This window comes from Anarrhichthys ocellatus, unplaced genomic scaffold (genome assembly GCF_004355925.1).
Source record: "Anarrhichthys ocellatus isolate YVR2014 unplaced genomic scaffold, GSC_Weel_1.0 scaffold56, whole genome shotgun sequence".
In the NCBI taxonomy this organism is placed as follows: Eukaryota; Metazoa; Chordata; class Actinopteri; order Perciformes; family Anarhichadidae; genus Anarrhichthys; species Anarrhichthys ocellatus.
In genome coordinates, this window is record NW_022280086.1 from 776,996 (window position 1) to 797,539 (window position 20,544).

General features: G+C 40.4%; 1 protein-coding gene across 2 annotated transcripts in view; it reads right to left on the reverse strand.

Annotated features, from left to right (window-relative positions):
- trpm4a (transient receptor potential cation channel, subfamily M, member 4a) overlaps positions 1-20,544 on the reverse strand; it is a 46,918-nt gene that overhangs the window by 21,587 nt on the left and 4,787 nt on the right. Inside the window, exons 2-11 of one of the 2 annotated variants that reach the window (XM_031871075.1) lie at positions 12,003-12,064; positions 10,797-10,974; positions 10,064-10,244; positions 8,602-8,771; positions 6,833-7,010; positions 6,288-6,352; positions 5,142-5,381; positions 4,845-4,947; positions 3,912-4,030; positions 3,138-3,440 (exon numbers count right to left, since the gene is read on the reverse strand). In XM_031871075.1, the coding sequence (XP_031726935.1) occupies positions 3,138-3,440; positions 3,912-4,030; positions 4,845-4,947; positions 5,142-5,381; positions 6,288-6,352; positions 6,833-7,010; positions 8,602-8,771; positions 10,064-10,244; positions 10,797-10,974; positions 12,003-12,064 (1,599 nt within the window). Of the gene's footprint in view, positions 1-3,137; positions 3,441-3,911; positions 4,031-4,844; positions 4,948-5,141; positions 5,382-6,287; positions 6,353-6,832; positions 7,011-8,601; positions 8,772-10,063; positions 10,245-10,796; positions 10,975-12,002; positions 12,065-20,544 lie in introns of those variants that run through there. The other variant, XM_031871076.1, reaches the window with a different exon arrangement.

Consider the following 20,544-nt stretch of genomic DNA (forward strand, 5'->3'; position numbering starts at 1 on the left):
TTCCCCAACTAGAAATCTTGGATGAATGGAGAGGTGAGGGCGATATCCAGAGACAAAAAAAGCTGCTTTTCAGATGCCAAGGAAGCATACAGCATCGCCAGAGCAAGACTGAAGGCTGGCATCAAGGAGGCAAAGCATAGGTGTCAAGAGAGACTGGTGAGAGACCTCAACACCAACAACACTACAGATACGTGGCCACGTTGCCAGATGAGCTAAACACCTTTTAAGCTCACTTTTATCTTCTCAACAAAGAGTCAGCTGTAAAGTCTGCCCTGCGGGATGTGGTAAAAACGGTAAATAAACTGTACTTGTATATCTCTTTTCTAGTCTTCTGACCACTGAAAGCGCCTTCACATTACATGTCATCATTCACCCAGGGTACATCCCAAGGCTCTTAATTGCATCCCTGTTTCCCTCACTTGCGTCCTTTCCTTGTGTCTTAGTCCCTCCCACCAGGGATGCATGGAGACGCAAGGAAACCATGCGAGGAGAGAGGAAATGAGGAAATATGTTTTAAGAGACATGAGACGTCCTTTCTTCAGTTGCGTCACGTGAAGCGACGTCTGTTTCTGATGACGGAGGATCAGCTGATCACAGCTGGATCAGCTGTCAGTCGGCTTTAACAGCTGGAGAGACTTTTGATAAGTTTGTGTCTGTTCACATGATCACTGTACTTAATAACAGTAACTAATAACACTAATAACTAATAAAGACACTTCATCACTGTTAGAGTAAAGGTGTGTTCTCTCTGTAGCCTGTTACCTCTAGAAAAAACTGTGTCCTGTTTATGAGCTCAGGATAGATTTCTACCGGCGGAATGCGTTTGTCATATTTATGAATTATTTGCATCTGTACGTATTGAAATTCTGATTGTGACATCATTATTAATTAACCCAGAATATGATTATGGTTTCTCTTGAACACTGGAATAAATGTATTAGGCTCCATGTTTCAGGTTAAACTTAAATGATATAACTCATCAAACCAGACACTCAGGAATGATCAGCCTCACGTGACTGAATGGAAATTATGATAAATGATATGAAAAGCTCTCCGACTTTAATTGTTTTCATAATAAAAGTTATTGAGGGAAATATCAGATCATGAAAACACAAATCTTTCTAATGAATGAAGAAAGTTGTTTGTGGTCCTTTTGTTGTTCAGACTACATTGAACATTTATTTAAACCAGATGTTGAATCAGAAAACTAATCAAATATAAAGCTTGAGTTTATTCTGTGATCTGTCTTCACTCTGGTGTTAAACTCCAGTCAGTCAGTCCGATCGGCTGCAGCGTCCAATCACATGACTGATGAACAATGAGGGGGCGTGTCGGCCATTAAAACACTAACATTCTGCTGTTTCAAGCTGCTGGACCTGATAACTCTCTCTGGACTGAGTAGCTCACTCTGCAACTGGCTATTAGACTTCCTCACAAACAGACCCCAGGTAGTTTGGATTGGCAGCCAAACCTCCTCCACTCTAGTTGAAGAGCCCCCTGGGTTGTGTCCTCAGCCCCCTCCTGTTCACGCTGCACACCCATGACTGCTACCCCAAACATGAAGAGAACTCTGATGGGAGGTTTGCAGACGACACTACCATCATCGGCCAGAAATAAGTCAGATCAGTCTCAATATTAAGGAAAGCACACAAATGTATTTTGTAATTTAAACATATCATATATTTCCGAATCATTATATATGAATGCAAACAAAATCCACATATAAAACACAAGATTCACAAATATATTTCTGATGAACACAAATATTTCTTGATTTAAATAAATGTAATACATTTATGTAATAAATCCACACAAATGTATTTAAAAGGATTTGAATTTTCATCAAACACATATTTGGCTGTTACATTTCAGGCTCGTCTCCTCCAGCGTACGTAGCAATGGACAAAAAATAATGCACCGTAATTTGTAGGTATATCCCATGAAATCATTTCAACCCAAACAAACACGAAACCTTACTAATTATTTCACTGTCTATTCCTAAACCTAACCAAGTAGTTTTGTTGCCTTAACATAACTGAGTTGTTTCCCAGAAGCCTGGGAATGGGTGGAAATAAATCTCCTGGAAACGACTCAGACATCTTGGGTGAAATGGTCCAAACATCTGATTTGTGCTCCCTAGACAAGTGTTGAAACAACCACACATGGGCAGAAAAGGATCCCCAAAACAATCCAAACAAAGTGATACAGCAACTAAATTGAAGGTCATTCATTATCTGGCAAAACAACATATAGCTACGCTAACGTGAGCCAACATTCGCCAACGCTGGAGAGACAGCGAGTCCGATTACTGACAGTGGCAGGTGAGAGGTACAGCCGTGCTAATGCACTTCGCTCAGCTGTCACATTACTATTATGAATATGTCAGCTGACTTAGTCTGGCATACTGTGTATAACAATTCATTTTGGTTTAGATAAAAGTTGAGGTAGGGGCCCGTGCCAAGTTCATGTCAACTTTTACAGAGGAGCAATAGAAAGCATCCTGACTGGAATCACTACAAACTGGCATTGGACATGCTCGACCCAGGGCATGAGGGCTCTACAGAGGTTTAATTAAAACAACCAAGAACCTCGTTGGTACCCATATCCCGAGCTTCAGTGATATCGGTGACAAAAGGTGCCCGCAAAGGAACCCAAAGAATATTAAAAGACAATACCCCCCCTAGCCACAGCCTGTTCACCATGCTGCCATCTGGCAAGAGATACAGAAGTATCAGCTGACGTACCAACAGACATCAGGAACAGCTTCTATCCTCAGGATGTGAGATTCCGAAATTCATCCTCCACCATATAATACAGTTTTGCTTTTTGTTTGCTTTTCTTATTTAGCAAAATGAGACTACAAAATGTGGCGCAACCCTGTTGTAAAATGAAAATGAACCCTGTGATACAGCATAATTGTGACTAAAATAGCACTGAATGGTATTTAAATAAAGTAAAAGAAATACATATAAAAGTAATTATCATTAGCAGCCTCAACACCATCATTACACAGTAATCATTAACATGACGCTAACACCATCATCCATTCACCTATTGTACACCACTAACAGTATAATTAAACCTGCTATTTATCGGTCTTATAGGTTCCTTCTTGCAACTCCTTTCCCCATCCTCACCTCATACAGGTTGAGCTCCATTGCTGAAGCGGGTCCAGTTAATGCACTCTGAAGACTCTTCAGAGGCACCGTCTGAGCTCCATGCAGGTTGGGCAGGGATCCACCCAGGCTCTGCCTCTCGCTTAGATGCCTCTGGAGCAGAATGTAGGCCAGTGAGCTGTCTGACAGTGAGCAGTACAAGCTTTCCAAGTGGCGGTATGTCAGGTAGTCCAGAATATTCAGTCCATTCTCGCAGAAGAGACGCACAAACTGGGGCTTGTTGTTGATCAGTGCGTCTGTCATGGAGTCCTCAAGGTCCTCATACTTAAAATATAAATCACCACATCAACAGTATGTGATTAAAGCATGCAGAAATACATTTCTAACCGCTTTCTGTAGCATAGCCCTAGGTTTTGTACTTTTCAATGCATTGAGTGAAAGAGAAATAAAGGCACTGCCAAACTAAGCTAAGCTGTGTGTTGCACTGATCAACATGTGTGATCAAGTAGCTATATTTAGCTTTTGAAACTTTAACATTTTGGTGCAACATTTGGACGTCTTTGAATTTCTATTAAAGGAGCCCCGATTTTACACATCAAAGTCAGTTCACTGAACTTGAGGAGAAGTACTTAATTAGTTTAAAAGGGATTTACCGGCAGGACGGAAGGATCTAATGGCTCCAAATACTAGTGAGGCTGTAGACTTTTAACATTCTTTTTGTACCTTATATATATTCCAAACCTTCTTCATGTATAATGTATTCATCATGTATTTGTCATTAAGTTTGACTCTGACCTTCCACTGTAAGTCTCCATTAAAGAGCTCAGTTTTGGCGATGTCCACTCGGTTCCAGGCCACGGCTAGTTTTAGCTCCTCAGTGTACTTCATGGCTTCACTGGACACACCTTTACTAGCTTAACACAAACACAAAAACACACGCAGAGCAACATTTACATGTGCTGTACAACAATGGAGACTGGATCAATTAAATTGGACAGCGTTGTGATTTTGCGGGTCTTTCGTTGTCTTAGTGTAGGGGGTATGTGGGTGTAGGGGGCAGTGTCAGAAATGGTGTCACACACTGGGGAAGGTAAAGGTCTAGATAAGGCTGATGGAAAATACCTGGAGAATATGAAAAGACACACCAAGAATGTTTTGTAGAGACATGGTATGATATATACTGAGCCTCAAATGTGTGTCAGTCTATTCAAGATCTCACAAACCTGGTATTAAAATCTAAAACAGCTTTTATTGAACAAACTCAAAGTTACACACACAAAAAAAGGATAACAGCCTTAAAATGTTGCAGAATTGTCTGTTTTACATTGCTGCCAAAAAACAAGATGACAGATAATTTCCTTGAGTTCAGCCAGTCTTGCCCCTGATAGGCCTAATGAAAGGTCTCAATAGGATTATTCACGCTTCTATTTTGTCCCTTCTTAACTATTGTACATCCCTCTTCAACTGTCTTAGCAACACTTATTGTCCAGGTCATCTAAAAGGTTGCATGACAGCAATCCTAATATTTCTAAATTGGCTCCCCATCAAATTCAGAATTGAATTCAAGGTACTCGTGATCACTTACAAAACTCTGCAAGGTCAAAAAGCTGTGTACATTAGAGGCAAGAGAGATCTATTGCAGCCCCATGTCATCAATAGGGCTCGAAGCATTTCATGACATTCTGCTCTTTTACAGTGCTATATAAATATACATATATGTTTACTTACCTCTAACAAGAGCTTTGAGGAGAACTATATCAAAATCATCAGAGCCCTCCTTTTCCCCATGGAAAACAGTAATGAACTCTCTGTTCTGATAAATACTCAGAGCCTAGAAACACAGAGGTAGTGAAAGAAAATGAGCAAATTAATGTTTGGAAAAAGTTTAATTTCATACATCTCAAATATTTACAGAACCACACAGACTCTGGGCAGATCAAATAGAATAGTACTGGATGATCTTGGCAGCATCTTATTCAATTCTACCATGAGCAATATTAGAATTATTGGAGCGGTCTGACTCACACTATCCACCAGTTTCTCCAGCTCAGCTGCAGCTGGGAAGTATCTCTGAACCTTGTCACGGACCTTGTCGCGGAGCTCTGCGCTGAGACCCTCAGCAGCCTCCCCCTCTGCTGGAGGAGAGGAGGTACTCAGGGAAACAGAGGAGAGATTGTCCAGCAGATCACTGATAAAGTCTGCAGCAGGACCAGAACCAGCAAGAACCAGCCAGGGTGTAGCTTTCCTCAGAGAGACATCTAATCTCTGAGCCAGGGAAATAGGTACACAGTATAAATGACAGGACATTTTCAAATATACAGATTTTAATCAGTATGTCAGTGAGATGGCTATATGTTTTTTACAGTCATTTAGGTACTTTATTTTTCAAAAATTACAAAGATCATATGCCATGAAATATTAGACATTGCTTTATAATCAGTGGCAGAACTGCCTTCACAATAACATGAAGACAGGTAGGGAAAAACTTGAGTGCTGCTGTGGTCAAGCGAAAAGAGTGAATTTTGTCAAAATTAGATTTTTTGAAAATGTAAAAAAAAAAAAAAAGGCAGACTTTATACAAACTACTGATGAGCTGTATTTTGATGTTGTTTTTACGATACCAGCATTTTCAATTTCAGAATCTTTTGAATTTTGAAACTCGGCTAAATAAAAAATTCAGAGCAGATCTATGATGGAGGGATTGCCTCCACATGGCTCTGAACATTGCAATGGCTAAGCCGATGGCTAGTCGCTAACAGTACAAACAGTGCAAACAACAGCAACAGTGCTAACAGAGCTAACAGTATAGGGGTGGGTGTAACACTTCCGCAACAACAGATGCCTCTGGATTGACAGGAGAGTCTCTTTGTGTTGAGACTGTGATCTACAATGATTGCTAACCTAAATAAACTGAAACCAACATCAAGTTCAGTGCACTATTGGGAGAAGAGGACCGGACCAACCAGCCCAACAACTCTGTTAAGTGGAGAGACATAGTCGAACTCGCCAGGGTTAGGTAAGGCCTGCATCTTTCTGTAAAGAAATCCCGCGTATGTTGTGGCCTGTTAGTCTGGCTTATTGGTAATAAACTATCCTTGGAAAAATGTATGGTAAAATCAAAAAACTATCATAGTGTGTGTAGAGTGAGAATGTATGTGACAGTTTCCTCACCTCCAGCATATTGGCGTCTCCTGAGATGAGCATACACAGCACAGGGATTTCAATACTGCCACTACCTGGTATTGGCCCAAGATAAGAAGTTAGAAGAAAAAGCCAGCTTCTCTACAGAAACATTACATTAAGCAAAGAAATAAAACCTGAAATGCTCTCCCATAACCTCAAACAACCTCTCCAAAAGTGCACAACTACTACCTTAACTTAAGCAGTAGAGGGCAGTCAAGTACTTAACACAGTCAGCCCACATCATTTTCTCAAGAGTTCCTTTCAGACATGCACCTCACTCTTTCAATTTCATGGCAACTCAAGATATCATGTTTGAAAGTCCAGCAAGCAAAATCCAGCAAAATGCTTCAAAACTATGCGAGTAGAATATAAATGATCTGAAAGCCAAAACATGACTTTCATATTGTAATGTCCTCATTGCATTTACTAAGTAATATAGTATATAGCACTCTACTGTCTAATAAGATATTACAGCAATATAACAGTCCATGTTTGAAAGGGGCTGCGCTTAACATACTCTGGGACTGTCTCACCCCAAATGCCAGTGCGCTGATGGGAAATGTAGTCCTCCAGACTTCCACAAAAGGCTGTCTCTCCCCCTCGGCGGCCAACAGTACCATCATCCACCAGGAGGAAAGCCTGGCAGTTGTTGTCCAAGCAGCAGGAGTCGCGCGATGTGTTCTGGACGTAGTATCGAGCAGGGAAACTGCCCTTCAAACAGACAACACAAAAGTTCATGTGAGTGAGTTCATTTCCAGAGAGAGATGGAATCTTCTCTGCTGATCTGATCTCAGCTGGAGCTCCCAGCTAACAGTCCATCACCCACACATCCGCTCAACCCTACTGGTATTATTTTTTTTTTTTTCTTTACTCTGTTGAAGGCAGACGGGATATTGCAGGGTTTGTTTCCAGAGATGATGATCCATTCACTCTTCTCTCCACTTCATGTTCTCCATTAGCTCTCACTGAAACATCATCACTACAAGAGTCTCCATCAAGTGTTTAGTCAGAAATACAAGGATGGAGTCTTGAGTACTTACTCTTACTTTATGATTCCAACAAGATGCAAAAGTAAGATCTGATCATGAAATATTATATATGTGACTTTTGGAAAACGAAAATTAAAGTAGCCATCAGAGGCTTAGTCGGAGTAGTGAGAGTTCAAATTGAAAGAAATGATGACATTTTTTGCATGGTGTAGATTATTTATTTTTTATACATAGCTTTGTTTTTTTTTTTTTAACACTCAATGGCTGAAAGAGGAGAAACAGATTTGTGAGTTGGGATTTAACCGTGGGATTAAACTCTTTGTCAACAAAGAAAGGAGGATGGAGTTTGTCTTTAAGTGAACAGCATTTGGTAAGTCAACTGTTTGTTTTTTTACATCTAATATCTGAATGGCCCTTGAGTGTGTAGCAGAATGCGTGTTGATGCAGGTCTGCTGGGTTGATTTGTTGTCATATGAATATATGTGACTGGTTCTTGTGAGTTTGTTGTTGTCATTGTGTTAATTATATAGATTTGGACTATATGCATTGTCCGTTAATTACGAAGCATACCGTCATGCGCGGAGTTATTGTTTGTTAAGCTAGTTTAGCGTAGCCTCCCAGAAGTGCGGTGCCTCAGCTGTCTTTTGTTGCGTTTTTTTTTTTGTTCCGGGTTCAGAGGTCACAAAGCCCGTTGTCTGCTACGTGAGCGCAGTCCACCGAAAACATTATATTTCCCACAATTTAAGCTTCTGCATTTTCCAAATGCACTAGTATTATTCAAACGTATTGTTCGGTTCGTAAGCCTCGTACCGAACGGTTTAATACGAATACGTGTAGTTACACCCCCAGAAACAAATAACTCTAGCTGTGGCGTCATAATGAGATTATTAGGTGGTGTTTCAGCTGCAGGACAGCACTTCACTGCCAGGTGTAAAATGAACGGCCCGCCACTAATATATATTGCTGCTTACGCAAGACATGCAGAAGTCAAACACACCAGCATAGAATTAGTAGAATTCACCTTCGAAAAGGATACATACAGTAATTCTTCAAATTAGGATAAATGTATTCAATTAGAGCACATTAAAATCATCACATGCAGTTTAGTGGTGTGTGTTGCTCTTTTACTGTGGGTTACAAAATAACAGGAAACAAATAATACATTTCTCATGTAAAATAGGGTATAGAGGCACAAAGACTTTTTTTTTTTAGTATCTATTTGTATTTTGGAGTGAACCTTGTGCCAAAGGTGCAGGCTGTATAGTGGACTATCTCAGGACAAGCCCATGGTATGCATACTGCCTGAAGAGTACCTGGGCATTGACGAGCTGCTGCCTGTTGTGCACCAGGCCCCAGGGTGCCAGCCCCACAGCAATCACTTTCTTCTTGGAGATAGCTGGAGCCGCGGACCCGTGGTCCCTCACCGCCTCACCCACACAGCGGGTCACGCCTTCCCTCAAACCCCCCGTCAGAATCCACGCCCCTGGGGAAGAGTAGGGAGAAAAGTGGTGAGGTGGTACACATACAATTTGCTTTTCAGTTACACAGCATATACTGTATATATTCCACATTGAAGTGATGTGTGAAAGTAAAGACAATATTTCTCTACTTCATCTACTTATGAATAATGTACCCCATTTGCTCCAATTTTAACACGCTCAGTTCCCTCTGCTCTGCACTCCAGGAACAGCCTTGCTCTTAATATCAGGAGGGCCCCACTTCTTAACTCAAAGGCTATTCGGATCTGCTGCCTCTGTCGAGCAGACATTTTCAGCCTCAAACGCATTAAAACCTATTCAAGAAATACAACTGGGGAGGCTCGACTGTCTTCACTGGCGTCCATGAATCGAGAAGGACTTCTTACTGGAACTAAAACGCACGGATGTACTGAACAACCGTGAGATTAAACTCTTTGTTAACAAAGAAAGGAGGAAGAACAGCTAAATAGTGAACAGCAGCTCTGGTAAGTTAACTGCAGTAGCTTTAACTGCCATACATATGATCTATGTCATCATTTAATATGCTTGTTTATATTATTATTTATACAACTTATATGGATTTTCGTTTGGTTTTATATGTGATAGGAACTATTGTTACGTCCTATGTTGCGCGGGGGACACATTTAGCCGGTGCACAGCAACAAGACGACGCGCGAAGCGGCAGCGGTCTATATACTCTGCGCAAAGTGTTAAAGTTAAAGTGTTAAAGTTAAGTTTTAAGTGATCTACTTTGAAGATTCATGCGTTTTCAAGTGGACTCATTTTCCCTCTCGGTGTTGACAGACAAATAAATCCGTCAGTAACAAGAACTATGGAGTCGTGTATTTCCTGGAGGGAGTGATAGGAGAGTTACTACTCTGTTAATTTGTCTATCGTGTCGTTTTTATGATATGGGTAATATTGTTCCCTCTGATATGAATAATATTTGAATGGCCCGTGCTCTTGAGTGTGTGGCAGAATGCGTGTTTTAGCTGAATTGATTTTGACTCATTGTTCGTTAATGCCGCCGCATCCCGTCATGCCGGTATTCATGTACTGCACTCATAGTGTATTTGTAGGTGTTGAGCTTCATTTTCATGAGTGCAGGCCCAGGTATAAAATGCACGGCCGCCACTGGTTTAAGCGTATTATCCAGGAGTCAGCTGAAGCAATTGATTACAACAACAAGACATCAATCAAACAATATTCTACAATTTCTGAAGTTTTCGTACAAAATGGTTCCAGTTTGGATTCTCATAGGTTTCTATTGACCCTATTAGTAACTCTGGGTTCTTACCTGTGCTCTGTGCAGCCCTAACCAGCCCGTTTCTTAGGACATCTCTCACCCATGTTTTGACCTTCTCATGGCCTTCACCCCCCACCACCGACACAACTAAGTTGGGTAAGGGCAGGCCCCAGTGAACCGTCATCAGGGTGTAGACAATCTGAGGTGAGGTGTCACATGACAGCCGCAGAAACTAGACAGAAAAATAAATGCATTTATCAAATAATTTATAATGATTCAGACAAAGATGTATTTCAACAAGAAATTTTAACATTCTTATTGTTTATCATACTTTAATGTACATGGGAATTAAATCTATGTCCAGAGGGCCACCACAGGCAACACTCCATCGAAGTACACTAGATGTTGACTAAAGTTTATGAAAAACAATAATATTTTACCATTTCTGCCTGGGCCCTTTAAAAGTATTGAATTAATATTAATTTAATTTAAGAGCAGCAGATACAGAAATACTTTATGTAATATATAGGCACTCCAGTTAACGACTGTAATGTTAAACATTAAACTGTTCAGTTTTCTTTGTTTTTAATATTGTACTTTGGCCCATGGGGTTTTCTGGTCTAGAAACACTGATTTGCATTTAAAGTATCTGGTTGAAAACTATTGAATTACTATTTGGCCCCTGATATTTTTCACCCCTGCTCTAAAGGGTGGTTTCATCATCTTGGATTTGGTTTAAATTGTGTGTGGTGTAGATGAGTGTGTGTAGGAGTGCGTCACTCACATGACTGTGTTTTCGTCCAGCGCCGGCAAACTCCAGTTCCCCATAGGCGTCGGTGGGACACTCTGAAGAGTGCTGCCTGCTGTCCCACTGAGTGACAATGGCTGCTCCAAAGAAGTCTGCCGTTGCCACAGAGTCATGCACCTCCCGCACACCACCACACTGACACAGCGCTCCATTACTGACACACAAACCCATACAAACTTATCTGGTTAATGGCGCCTGAAATGCCCAGGGTCATTTAATTTCAAAAGGCATTTGTGTTAATGATACAGTTTGTACAGTAAGATACTTTTGCTGGTTTCATCGATGGTACAACCCTAATCTCGCTCTAAATTGAATTTCAACAGGAAGGTTGTTCCAGTTTGTGGGATTTAAAAGTAATGAGTGAAACCTTAAATCAATTCTTATATCAAATGGAAGCCAAAGCAAAGAGGTTAAAATTGAGGCTACGTGATCTCTCTTGTCTGCTCCAGCTAGTTATACAGAATGCTGCAGCCCCTCAGGTAAAGACAGAGTTTAATCAATGATAAAGAAGAAGAAAGAATTAACAACTTCCTCCAAGTCAGAGAATGGTAAAAATGATAACATCTTTAAAACAATATGATAAAATAATAACAGGACTGAAGTACTTTTTTAACTGATAATCAAATGAAAAACCAGGACAGCTCCTCGATTTCTGTCACGAGGCTTAACAGATAATATGATAACTGTATTAAATGTAGAGCTTGAGTTCTGTGAAATCAGGGAAGACCCTTCACCTTCACCACCACCATCAGAAAAACATTCAATTACAGAATCACACAATCAAAAAAAAAAATAAAAATGTATTCCTATGACACACATTGACTGTAAGAAGTGGACATACTCACACGTCACCCATTGGTTAGTGCCAACCATTTTGATGCCTCGAGTTTGGCATTTTGGGCGTGGCCTACTTGTTTTTTTGCAACCAGAAGTGACACTGAGCTGAGCGCCTCACCCTATCTCTAAGGCTGAGCCCAGCCATATGAAAAAAGCTCATTTCGTCCGCTTGCCCATAGGTGAGGGTCTGAACGTAGATGGACTGGTAAAGTGAGAGCTTTGCCTTCAGTTTAAGGCACTTTTGCATTGCCTTCACTTTTCAGAACCGGATGTTGGAGCCTGCTTTCACATCATTAAAACCCAATATTTTTGCATTTTAGAGAAAACAGAGGAAGGAGTAATTACCTGAAAGAGTCTTCAACAAAAGTGGTGCACACTCGCTTCCTGAGGATCTTGGGAATCCAGCTCTGTCAGCAACATAATACAAAGAAACATTGTTGACCAAGCACAAAAAAAAATTGGATTCAAGAGGGTGCAGTGGTAGATTTTTAAGTACAAACTATTTGACAGCAGCATTTTGAACATCATGTGAACTTGAGTTATGTCACCAGTTTTGGGAGAGCAAAGGGTGTTTTCTTTGCCATGCTGCCTTTAAATTTGCAAACATGTTTTTCCAGTTTGCAAACTCCAAATAAGTCTGAACAAGAAGGAAATTCTCTCTTCAATCATTTTACTGATATAATTGCAACACGCCCTCATAACGAAACAACAGGTCGTTTGCCATAGAATCCCAAAACAACGTAGAACCATTTCATTTCACTTTGTGAAACAAACGCACGGTGGCAGATTTGAAAAGTGACCATTCTATTTAACCTTGTGAAAGGGTAGCAGTTTTAAACGTATGGGTAATGTTGTGAAATGTAACTACTTGGTTAGGTTTAGGAAGAGATCATGGTTTTGGTTAAAATAAATGTTTGTTGTGATGTGGTTACATGCTCCTAGATGCCCTTCTCTCTGCATTGTGTTCTGTTGCGTGTCTTGTAGAGATTGACATGCACTGCAGCAATGGTGGAAGAAGTACTTGGATCCTTTACTTAAGCAAAAGTAGAAATACTACAGCCTAAAAATATTCCTGTAAAAGTAAGTAAAAGTCCTAAATTATACATGTTGCTCAAGTAAATGTACAGAAGTATTATCACTTAAATGTAATCAAATTATCATTTGATTACTCATTATGCAGAATACAATCTGATTTCTCCGCTAGCTCAATGTTATTTCGGAACCATGCCTTAAACATGGCTCTTGGAAACTCCCCAGGATGTTGCATCCTGGTTTGCATGTGCGAGTCTCTTGCTTGTATACATCAGTTGGGTAAAATCAGGGTTCCCCAATTTTAAAACTACCCCGATCACTAAAACCATGTGTCTTGTGTACATGATGCTTAAAAAATATGAATAAGCCAGCAATATACCAAAGACATAAATGCAAGTAAATGCACCAATACACCGGGCATTGGGTTCTGGATTGTGGTTCGGTAAGTTCCACTTTATTTTTTTGACATAGCACTTCATTTAGTGTTTTGTGAAACAAAATGTATCTGAAAAGATAACTAAAAAGTAGAAGCAGCAGGAAGGCTTCATCCTGCATCATGTCCACTTCACACCAAAATCAGGGGACACACCGTCATAAGGTGTTTGATTATACACTATTTGTGCTGTATTTTAGCATGAAAAGTGGGTCTACTACTCAGATCTACAGTCTAACATCTCAATTATCACTTGACATTAATAAATTAGAGGGATGAGTAGCTTTAGATAACATTGTATGTGTTGCAGGCATTGACACTACAATTACATTTCAGGACAGTGTTGTCACGATCAGGCTTTGCCTTGTGTGTTCTGTGTCTTTGTGTAACTTCACCCTCCTCACTCAGTCACTCCCCCAGCATCAACCTAACTCCCTTCACCTGCCTCTAATCAAGCACTCCCTCCTCATCAGCACAACTCCCCTCACCTGTTCAAACCACTTTATAAACCCCTGTCTCTCACTCACTCACTGCCAGGTCATTGTTCATACCTACACACCCGTTTTTGCTCATCCTGTTCCTGGTTTCCCAGTCTGCCTGCCCTGCCTCGTCCTGCTGGATTTCCCCCCTCGTCTCTTGTCTCATCCTTGGATTCCCTGTTGTGTTCGTATTTCATTAAAACCCTTTTCTCACTGCATCTTACTGTCTGCGCTTGAGTCCTCATCATGCCCACGTGACAAGTGTTAGATAAAATGAGGGAAGTTACAGCTTCCTGCTGCTACAAAAACAGTGAGAACTAAAGTGTCCTGCTAATATTTTGCTTCTTCAGAGAGTTTAGTAAAAGACCAATGGTGGAGGAATAAAAGGATTCTAGATCTCGTACAAACATGTAAGCAATTGTATGTAATAAACGTTCTAGTCTGGTTCGATTGAGTAACTTAAAGGTGACATAATGCTCAATTTCAGGTTCATAATTGTATTTTGGGTTTCTAGTACATGTTTAAAATATAATTTTTCTTGCATCGTCTGTCTGAATATACTGTACCTATATTCACCCTCTGCCTGAAATACTCCTTTTTAGCGTCTGTCTCTTTAAGCCTCCCTTCTGTAAAAGCCCGGTCTAGGTTGTTACGTTTCTCATTTTGTGGCCCAACAAATACCAAAATGTATATGTAAAGGTTATTCTGGTCAATTTAAAGAGAGGTTCGTAATAATCATTGAAATGGGTTTTGCTTGAAGTATACATACTTAGTTCACACTGGCCAATAAAAGATTCTTTCATAACATGCTTCCAATGGAAGTGAACTAAATCAAAAATATATGTGCAAAAATATATTCCAAAGTTCATGTTAAGACAATGTAAGGCTTCAACAGTCTCAGACAGCATATCAAGTGGAGATCTTTCAAAGTTTCAATATTTTAGTGCAAACGTCTGTCTCTGTTACTATCCCTTCACAGCACAAAGACACTGTCAAACCGTTGGGGGGGGGGGAAATAGAATTTTGTACAAAAAGAAAAATTTTAAATGATAACTTTATTATGACGGTGAAGGTAGTCACATGGACAGTCGATTTGTGACAAAATACTGCCAATTAACCTACACGCAAAGCCAGCACAAAGATCCAAACTTAAACAGCTGAAGCCTCATATTAGCTGAACATAAGCCTGACTCAGGACATGTGATTTGGATGTTATTTGAACAGTCCAGGGCACTGAGCTGGTTTCATGTTTAACTGTCGAGGGAGTGTACTCAACAATCATGTGATCACACAGAGAGGATTAAGCAGCAAACAGCGAGCGACAGACAGGGGAAGCAGATGAGGGCTCAGCTGTTTGAAAGAAAAGAACAGAAGTGTTGGAGGAGGAGACAGAAGATGAAAACCAAGCAGAGAATGAAAGAAATGTAAGGAATAAGTGAAGAGGGATTCAAGCTGAGGCATGACAGGGCATTCCAATGTCACAAACTGCTGGTCACACTCTCTGAACTGAGTTGGTAAACATGGTTTCCAACTCCTTCAAATCTAGAATGAGTTGTTGCTTCTAATTCTAATTGAAACATAATATGTCAACTATGAGAACTGGTTCAACCTGTCTGCCAAAGAACAGGTACTGTATGAGGCAGTGGCGGGCCGTGCATTTTATACCTGGGCCTTCAGTGCTGTCCGACTATAGTTGAACAATCTCCTAATAACCTCATTATGATGCCACAGTTACGGTTATTATTTGTTTCTCGGGGTGTAACAATACACGTATTCCTATTAAACTGTTCGGTACGAGGCTTACGAACCGAACAATACGTTTGAATAATACTAGTGCATTTGGAAAATGCAGAAGCTTAAATTGTGGGAAATATGTTTTCGGTAGACTGCGCTCAAACTGGCAACCCACATGACGTAACAGACAGCTGTCTGACACTCCGACCCCAGAAGAAACACGCGACGCTAAACTAGCTTAGCGGAAAACAATAGCAGCAAACACGCTACACTCTCCCCGCAGCGTTTAGCTGTTCCCTACTGATTCAAACAGGGCTAAAGCAATCGCCACACAATCCCCATTTCTCCAGACCATAATTATTGCTTTGTAAAAGAAAACAAAAGCCCAAACAGAGAATCAAATATCCGACCCTAACCCCGCGATGACGGGATGCTTCGTCATTAACGGACATGTCAGAATCAATGTAATTAATACAATGACAAGAACCAGTCACATACATTTATATGACAACAAAGCAAGATAAATCAATCCAGCAACACTGCAGCGCTAAAACAGTATTCCACCGCACACTGAAGAGCACGGACCATTCAAATATTTTCACATCAGAGGGAACAATATTAACCATATTATCAAAATGACACCATAGAAAAATGAACACAGTAGTAACGATACTGCAGATATAAAAACAAAGCAGTTCACTTACCAAAGCTGCTGTTCCCTTAAAGACAAAGTCCATCCTCCTTTCTTTGATTACAAAGAGTTTAATGATGCGGTTGTACAGAGCATCGGTGCGGTTCAGTTCCAGCCAGAGGTCCTCCTGTGAACGTGTTCGTTGAGTTGTAGATCCACTCGGGTCTCAGCAAAAGTTTTCAAAAGCACCGTAGCTTGTAAGTGTCCTGTCGTGCTATGGTGTCGTGTTGCTGCCTTGGTTAGCCAACTCAGGTTAGCGTCGCTCCAAACACCAAGACGCTCAGTTGCAAATAAAACGCATTCCCAGCCATGAAATGTGCAACGCTTCTCCGACGCTGAAATACCGTTCGTACAAATCCTTTTCCATGCTGGGTCAGGGCTGTTAGCTGTGGGGTTGACCGACCCTGTCCAGCTTTCCTTCTTGAGAAATCCGTTTCTCCTCTTTCAGCCATTGAGTGTTAAAAAAACAAAGCTAGGTAAAAAAAAAAAAGACTCTACACCAAGCAAAACGCTAAAAATGCCACGTCAATGTCATAACTTCTTACATATCTTTCAACTTGAACTCTGACTACTAACTTCTGCTAGCTAGCTTTCAGCTTCAAAACAGTCACGCTAGCTCACTGACCAATCACAGTGCACGTTAATGCTGACGTACTTGTAGACTATCTAGAAGGCTCTGACGTGTCAAAGAATACGCCCAACATGTCAAACTAAATATCTGATTGGTTGAAGACTATGACAATCAACAATATCGACCCCATTCACTTAAATTGCAAAGGGATTCACTTGTTGTGAGTCTGCAGGCCTCGGGCCTCTGTTCTACCTAGAGACACAGAGGTGAAATCTGATTGGATAAAAGCTCAACTTAAAACAAGCTGCACTGGAAGCAGAGCAACTGAGGAAGACAGTAGCTGTGCAATGAGAAAATAAGATAATGGGAAAAATGTTTTTACTGACTAAAGTACTGACTAAATTATAATTAGTGCTGGGCAAGTTAACGCGTTATTATCGCGTTAACGCATTAATTAATTGACGCCGACAATTATATTATCGCGCGTTAACGCAGTTTTTTATTTATTTATTATTAAGCAACTTTTTTAACACAAGAACCAGGCAGCAAGCAGTGAACAGCTGTGTTCGTGTGGAGTCCCTTCCTTCCCCCCCCCGGGTCCAGAACCCCTCCTACACTCCATCACCATCCTTCACTCTTGTCTCACAAACACACACACACACATGCGAGCGCGATCGTCTCGTTACAGATCAAACGTGACTGTTGCGAAGTGGAGCTTCTAGTGAGGATCAAGACACGTCTTGTTTGAATGAAACACTTTACTGTCTGAACTACAGTATTACACTGAACACAACACGCTCTTGTACCCGACATGTGGTTTTATAGTATCAACATTGTTAGCGTCAAGAACACGTACCATTCTACTTCCTGTCTCTTCAAAGTAAAAGCACTTCCGTTTTCCTGCTCTTCACAATAAAAGTAAATCATGCAAACAAACAATTTACAACAGTGACAATATTAAAATACATATTGTCGAGTTTTTAAAGTGTTTTTGTTTGTAATATGTATAATAAGCATCATTTAGTTATCGCTACTGAGAATTTAACAAACATAAAAAAAGAAGTAGATATGTTTGCAGTTTAAGGTGTATATTTAAATTGCATCTCTTACACACATGAAGATAAAGTTATGAACACCGGCTGAATATCTATTATCAGAATCATTATAACTGTGTTTTAACTGCTGCTGTGTAAAGGGAATACTGCTGTTAAAATAACCTGATTTGTTTAAAGTGTTTGCAAACCAAATATTATTGCACTTTTGTTCATATAGCAGCACTTTCAAGATAAAAGTGCGCAATACACTACTTTTGAATTCATTATTGAACTTTGCCATAACAATGCGATTAAATATTTTAATCGTTGCCCAGCACTAATTATAATACATGTAGTGTATTTATGAAAAATGATTAAATTATAAAATAGCTATAACTTTGTCATTTGTTTTGCCCACCACTGGTATGAGGTTACTTCTGGAAATATCCATCTCTGAGAAAAGCAAGGGAGCACATGCACTACGTTCAGACAACAGGCAAATCTGACTTATTCCTCAAATCGCATATTTAGGACAGACTGCTGTTATTTGCAAGTGATCCGCTCGGCTTTGTGTGTCCAGACATTATCAACCTATCTGCATGGGTTTCTGTAGTAACGACGTGGGCATCAGTCACAACGTGACTACGTATGGTGGTTCGTCGCACCAGACAAACTCGGCAACGGAGGCGGCTGGTAAACTTCACGAGGGGAATCAGCAGAAAGTGAAAGTAATGTGAAAGTTGAAGTGCCAGCAGATCATTTATGTCCGCATGTTGTCCTCCGTAAGGCTCTGTTAGTAGCAGCATGGACTCTTCTCAGCATTTCCACACTTTGAGATACGCTATGAACGACCAAAATATCCAGACTGACAAATCTGTAGCCCAAACCGCCTCATTGTTGTTGTTTTTTAACACTTTCATACATGCACCTTGTTACATAAATGTTATAACGATGATAATCTTACATGGCAGTCTCATGACACCAGGGGCACTTTTCTGTAAAAGTCACAAGCGGCAGTCTTGTTAGGTTGGACAGCCTGTTAAATACCGCTGCTTTGTCCCACCCCTCGGCGTCTGATACCGACACAAAAGGCAACCTTTAGCGTCCATATGAGACATACCTATATTACAGGTAACATTGCTGACAGAGACTCATATCGCAGAATGTCCTAAATAATACAGAATTTTTTAACAAATAAATCTTGTCAGCCATAAAGCATGCGTCCTGATGGAAAATATGTTTGATGGAGCACACATATTTTTAAATAAATGAATCAAAAATGTGTAAATGTAATTGCATCCTGATTGAGGGCATTCCTCATCAGATCCATTCATCAGAGACTATTCCAAATTACTCAAAGCCATTTACAGAATTAGATTTGTTTTTAATCGAGCGGAGCCTGTCCCCTGTACACGAGAGGCTTTGCTGTGCGTCAATCTACTACAGGTTACAGCCTGTTTCCTTTGAAAAGCTGAACAAGAGAGCAATGTAAGATATCAAAACACAATAATCATTGTCAGTGAATAATTACAATGACTGCTCACTGCTACGCAGACTTTGTTAACTGTGGCAGAACAGAAAGTAAAGTGTGTGTGCTGGCATGGACTGAAGAGACCGTGCAGGCAGAGATGATTATATTACTAATGCTTCAAACTAACAGCCACGCTCAACATCATTTCTGTCAGTTTGGCTCAATGCCCTCTGACTTTTTCTGTTAATACTAGACTGTTGCATCTTTTGAAAATCTGTATCTGGAAGATTTTGTGTTTTGGGCCTTCGGTTTGTTTTTTCCTGTTTCAGCAGGTTTAGTGAAAACTGAGTTAGTTAACCCTGAGATGAAGGACACTCTGGATTTCAAGTTACCAACTGACTCTGTGAAGCCAACCTGCTCGCTGGCAGCTTTTCTTTAACAAACCCTGAGTTTGTCTCTCTCTCCTCCCTCTTACACAGCCAGAGATGCTGTTTTAACACCTCATTCATTCAGTCTGTATTCAAGCGCATTCATTAGCAGAGGTTTACTGTCCGTCAGAATGTAAATATGGATATTATAGTTTATTACACATTATCTTCAGTCCATGGGCGATCTCAACACACACACACACACACACACACACACACACACACACACACACACACACTTGAGATCTGTTCTTCCACTTTTAACCAACTCTGTGCAGCAGTGAGCAGTGATTTAAATTTTTTACCAACAATGGTTCACCAAACCGTGACAATTTCAATGATCAGTGGAACTTGTTGCTCATACGCGATATGCAGATTTCGGACTTTTCACTTTTACGACTTTACCTAAAAGTAAATGTTGACATTTCGTCACAGCAGTCGTTGGTCACTCGGTAATGACATGAGTCGTTAGTCAAGTTAACGTCAATCACACTCTTAACTTAAGAAGAAAGCATTTGTTGTGAGGAGAAACATAGGTAGCGTGTTAGCACGTTCATGTAGCAGAGTATGTAATGTAAACCCTTGACTGGATGTGGGGGGGGGTAGTTTGATATGATGACAAAATGAAGATGAGAAACCGTACTCAAGTAGTTGACTAAATAAAATCTACGGTTAAAAAAAAAAAAAAGATACCTTATAGAAAGTAATCGAAGTAATAGTATAATCCAGGGGTCACTAATAGGCGGACCGCAGTCCGAGAATTATTCAATTCTGATGGAGCGCTTCTATTTTAACCGGCGCCGTTTTCCCAGCCTTTACGGCACTCGTTCAGCGGTCCAGGAAACACACCAACCAATTACATGCATTTTAAATCACATCACATGATGCTACTCAGCCAGTCAAATATGTGTATTCTGATCAACTTCCCGACTCGAGTGAGACTCACTCTCTCTCTCTCTCTCTCTCTCACACACACACACACACACACACACACACACACACACACACACACAC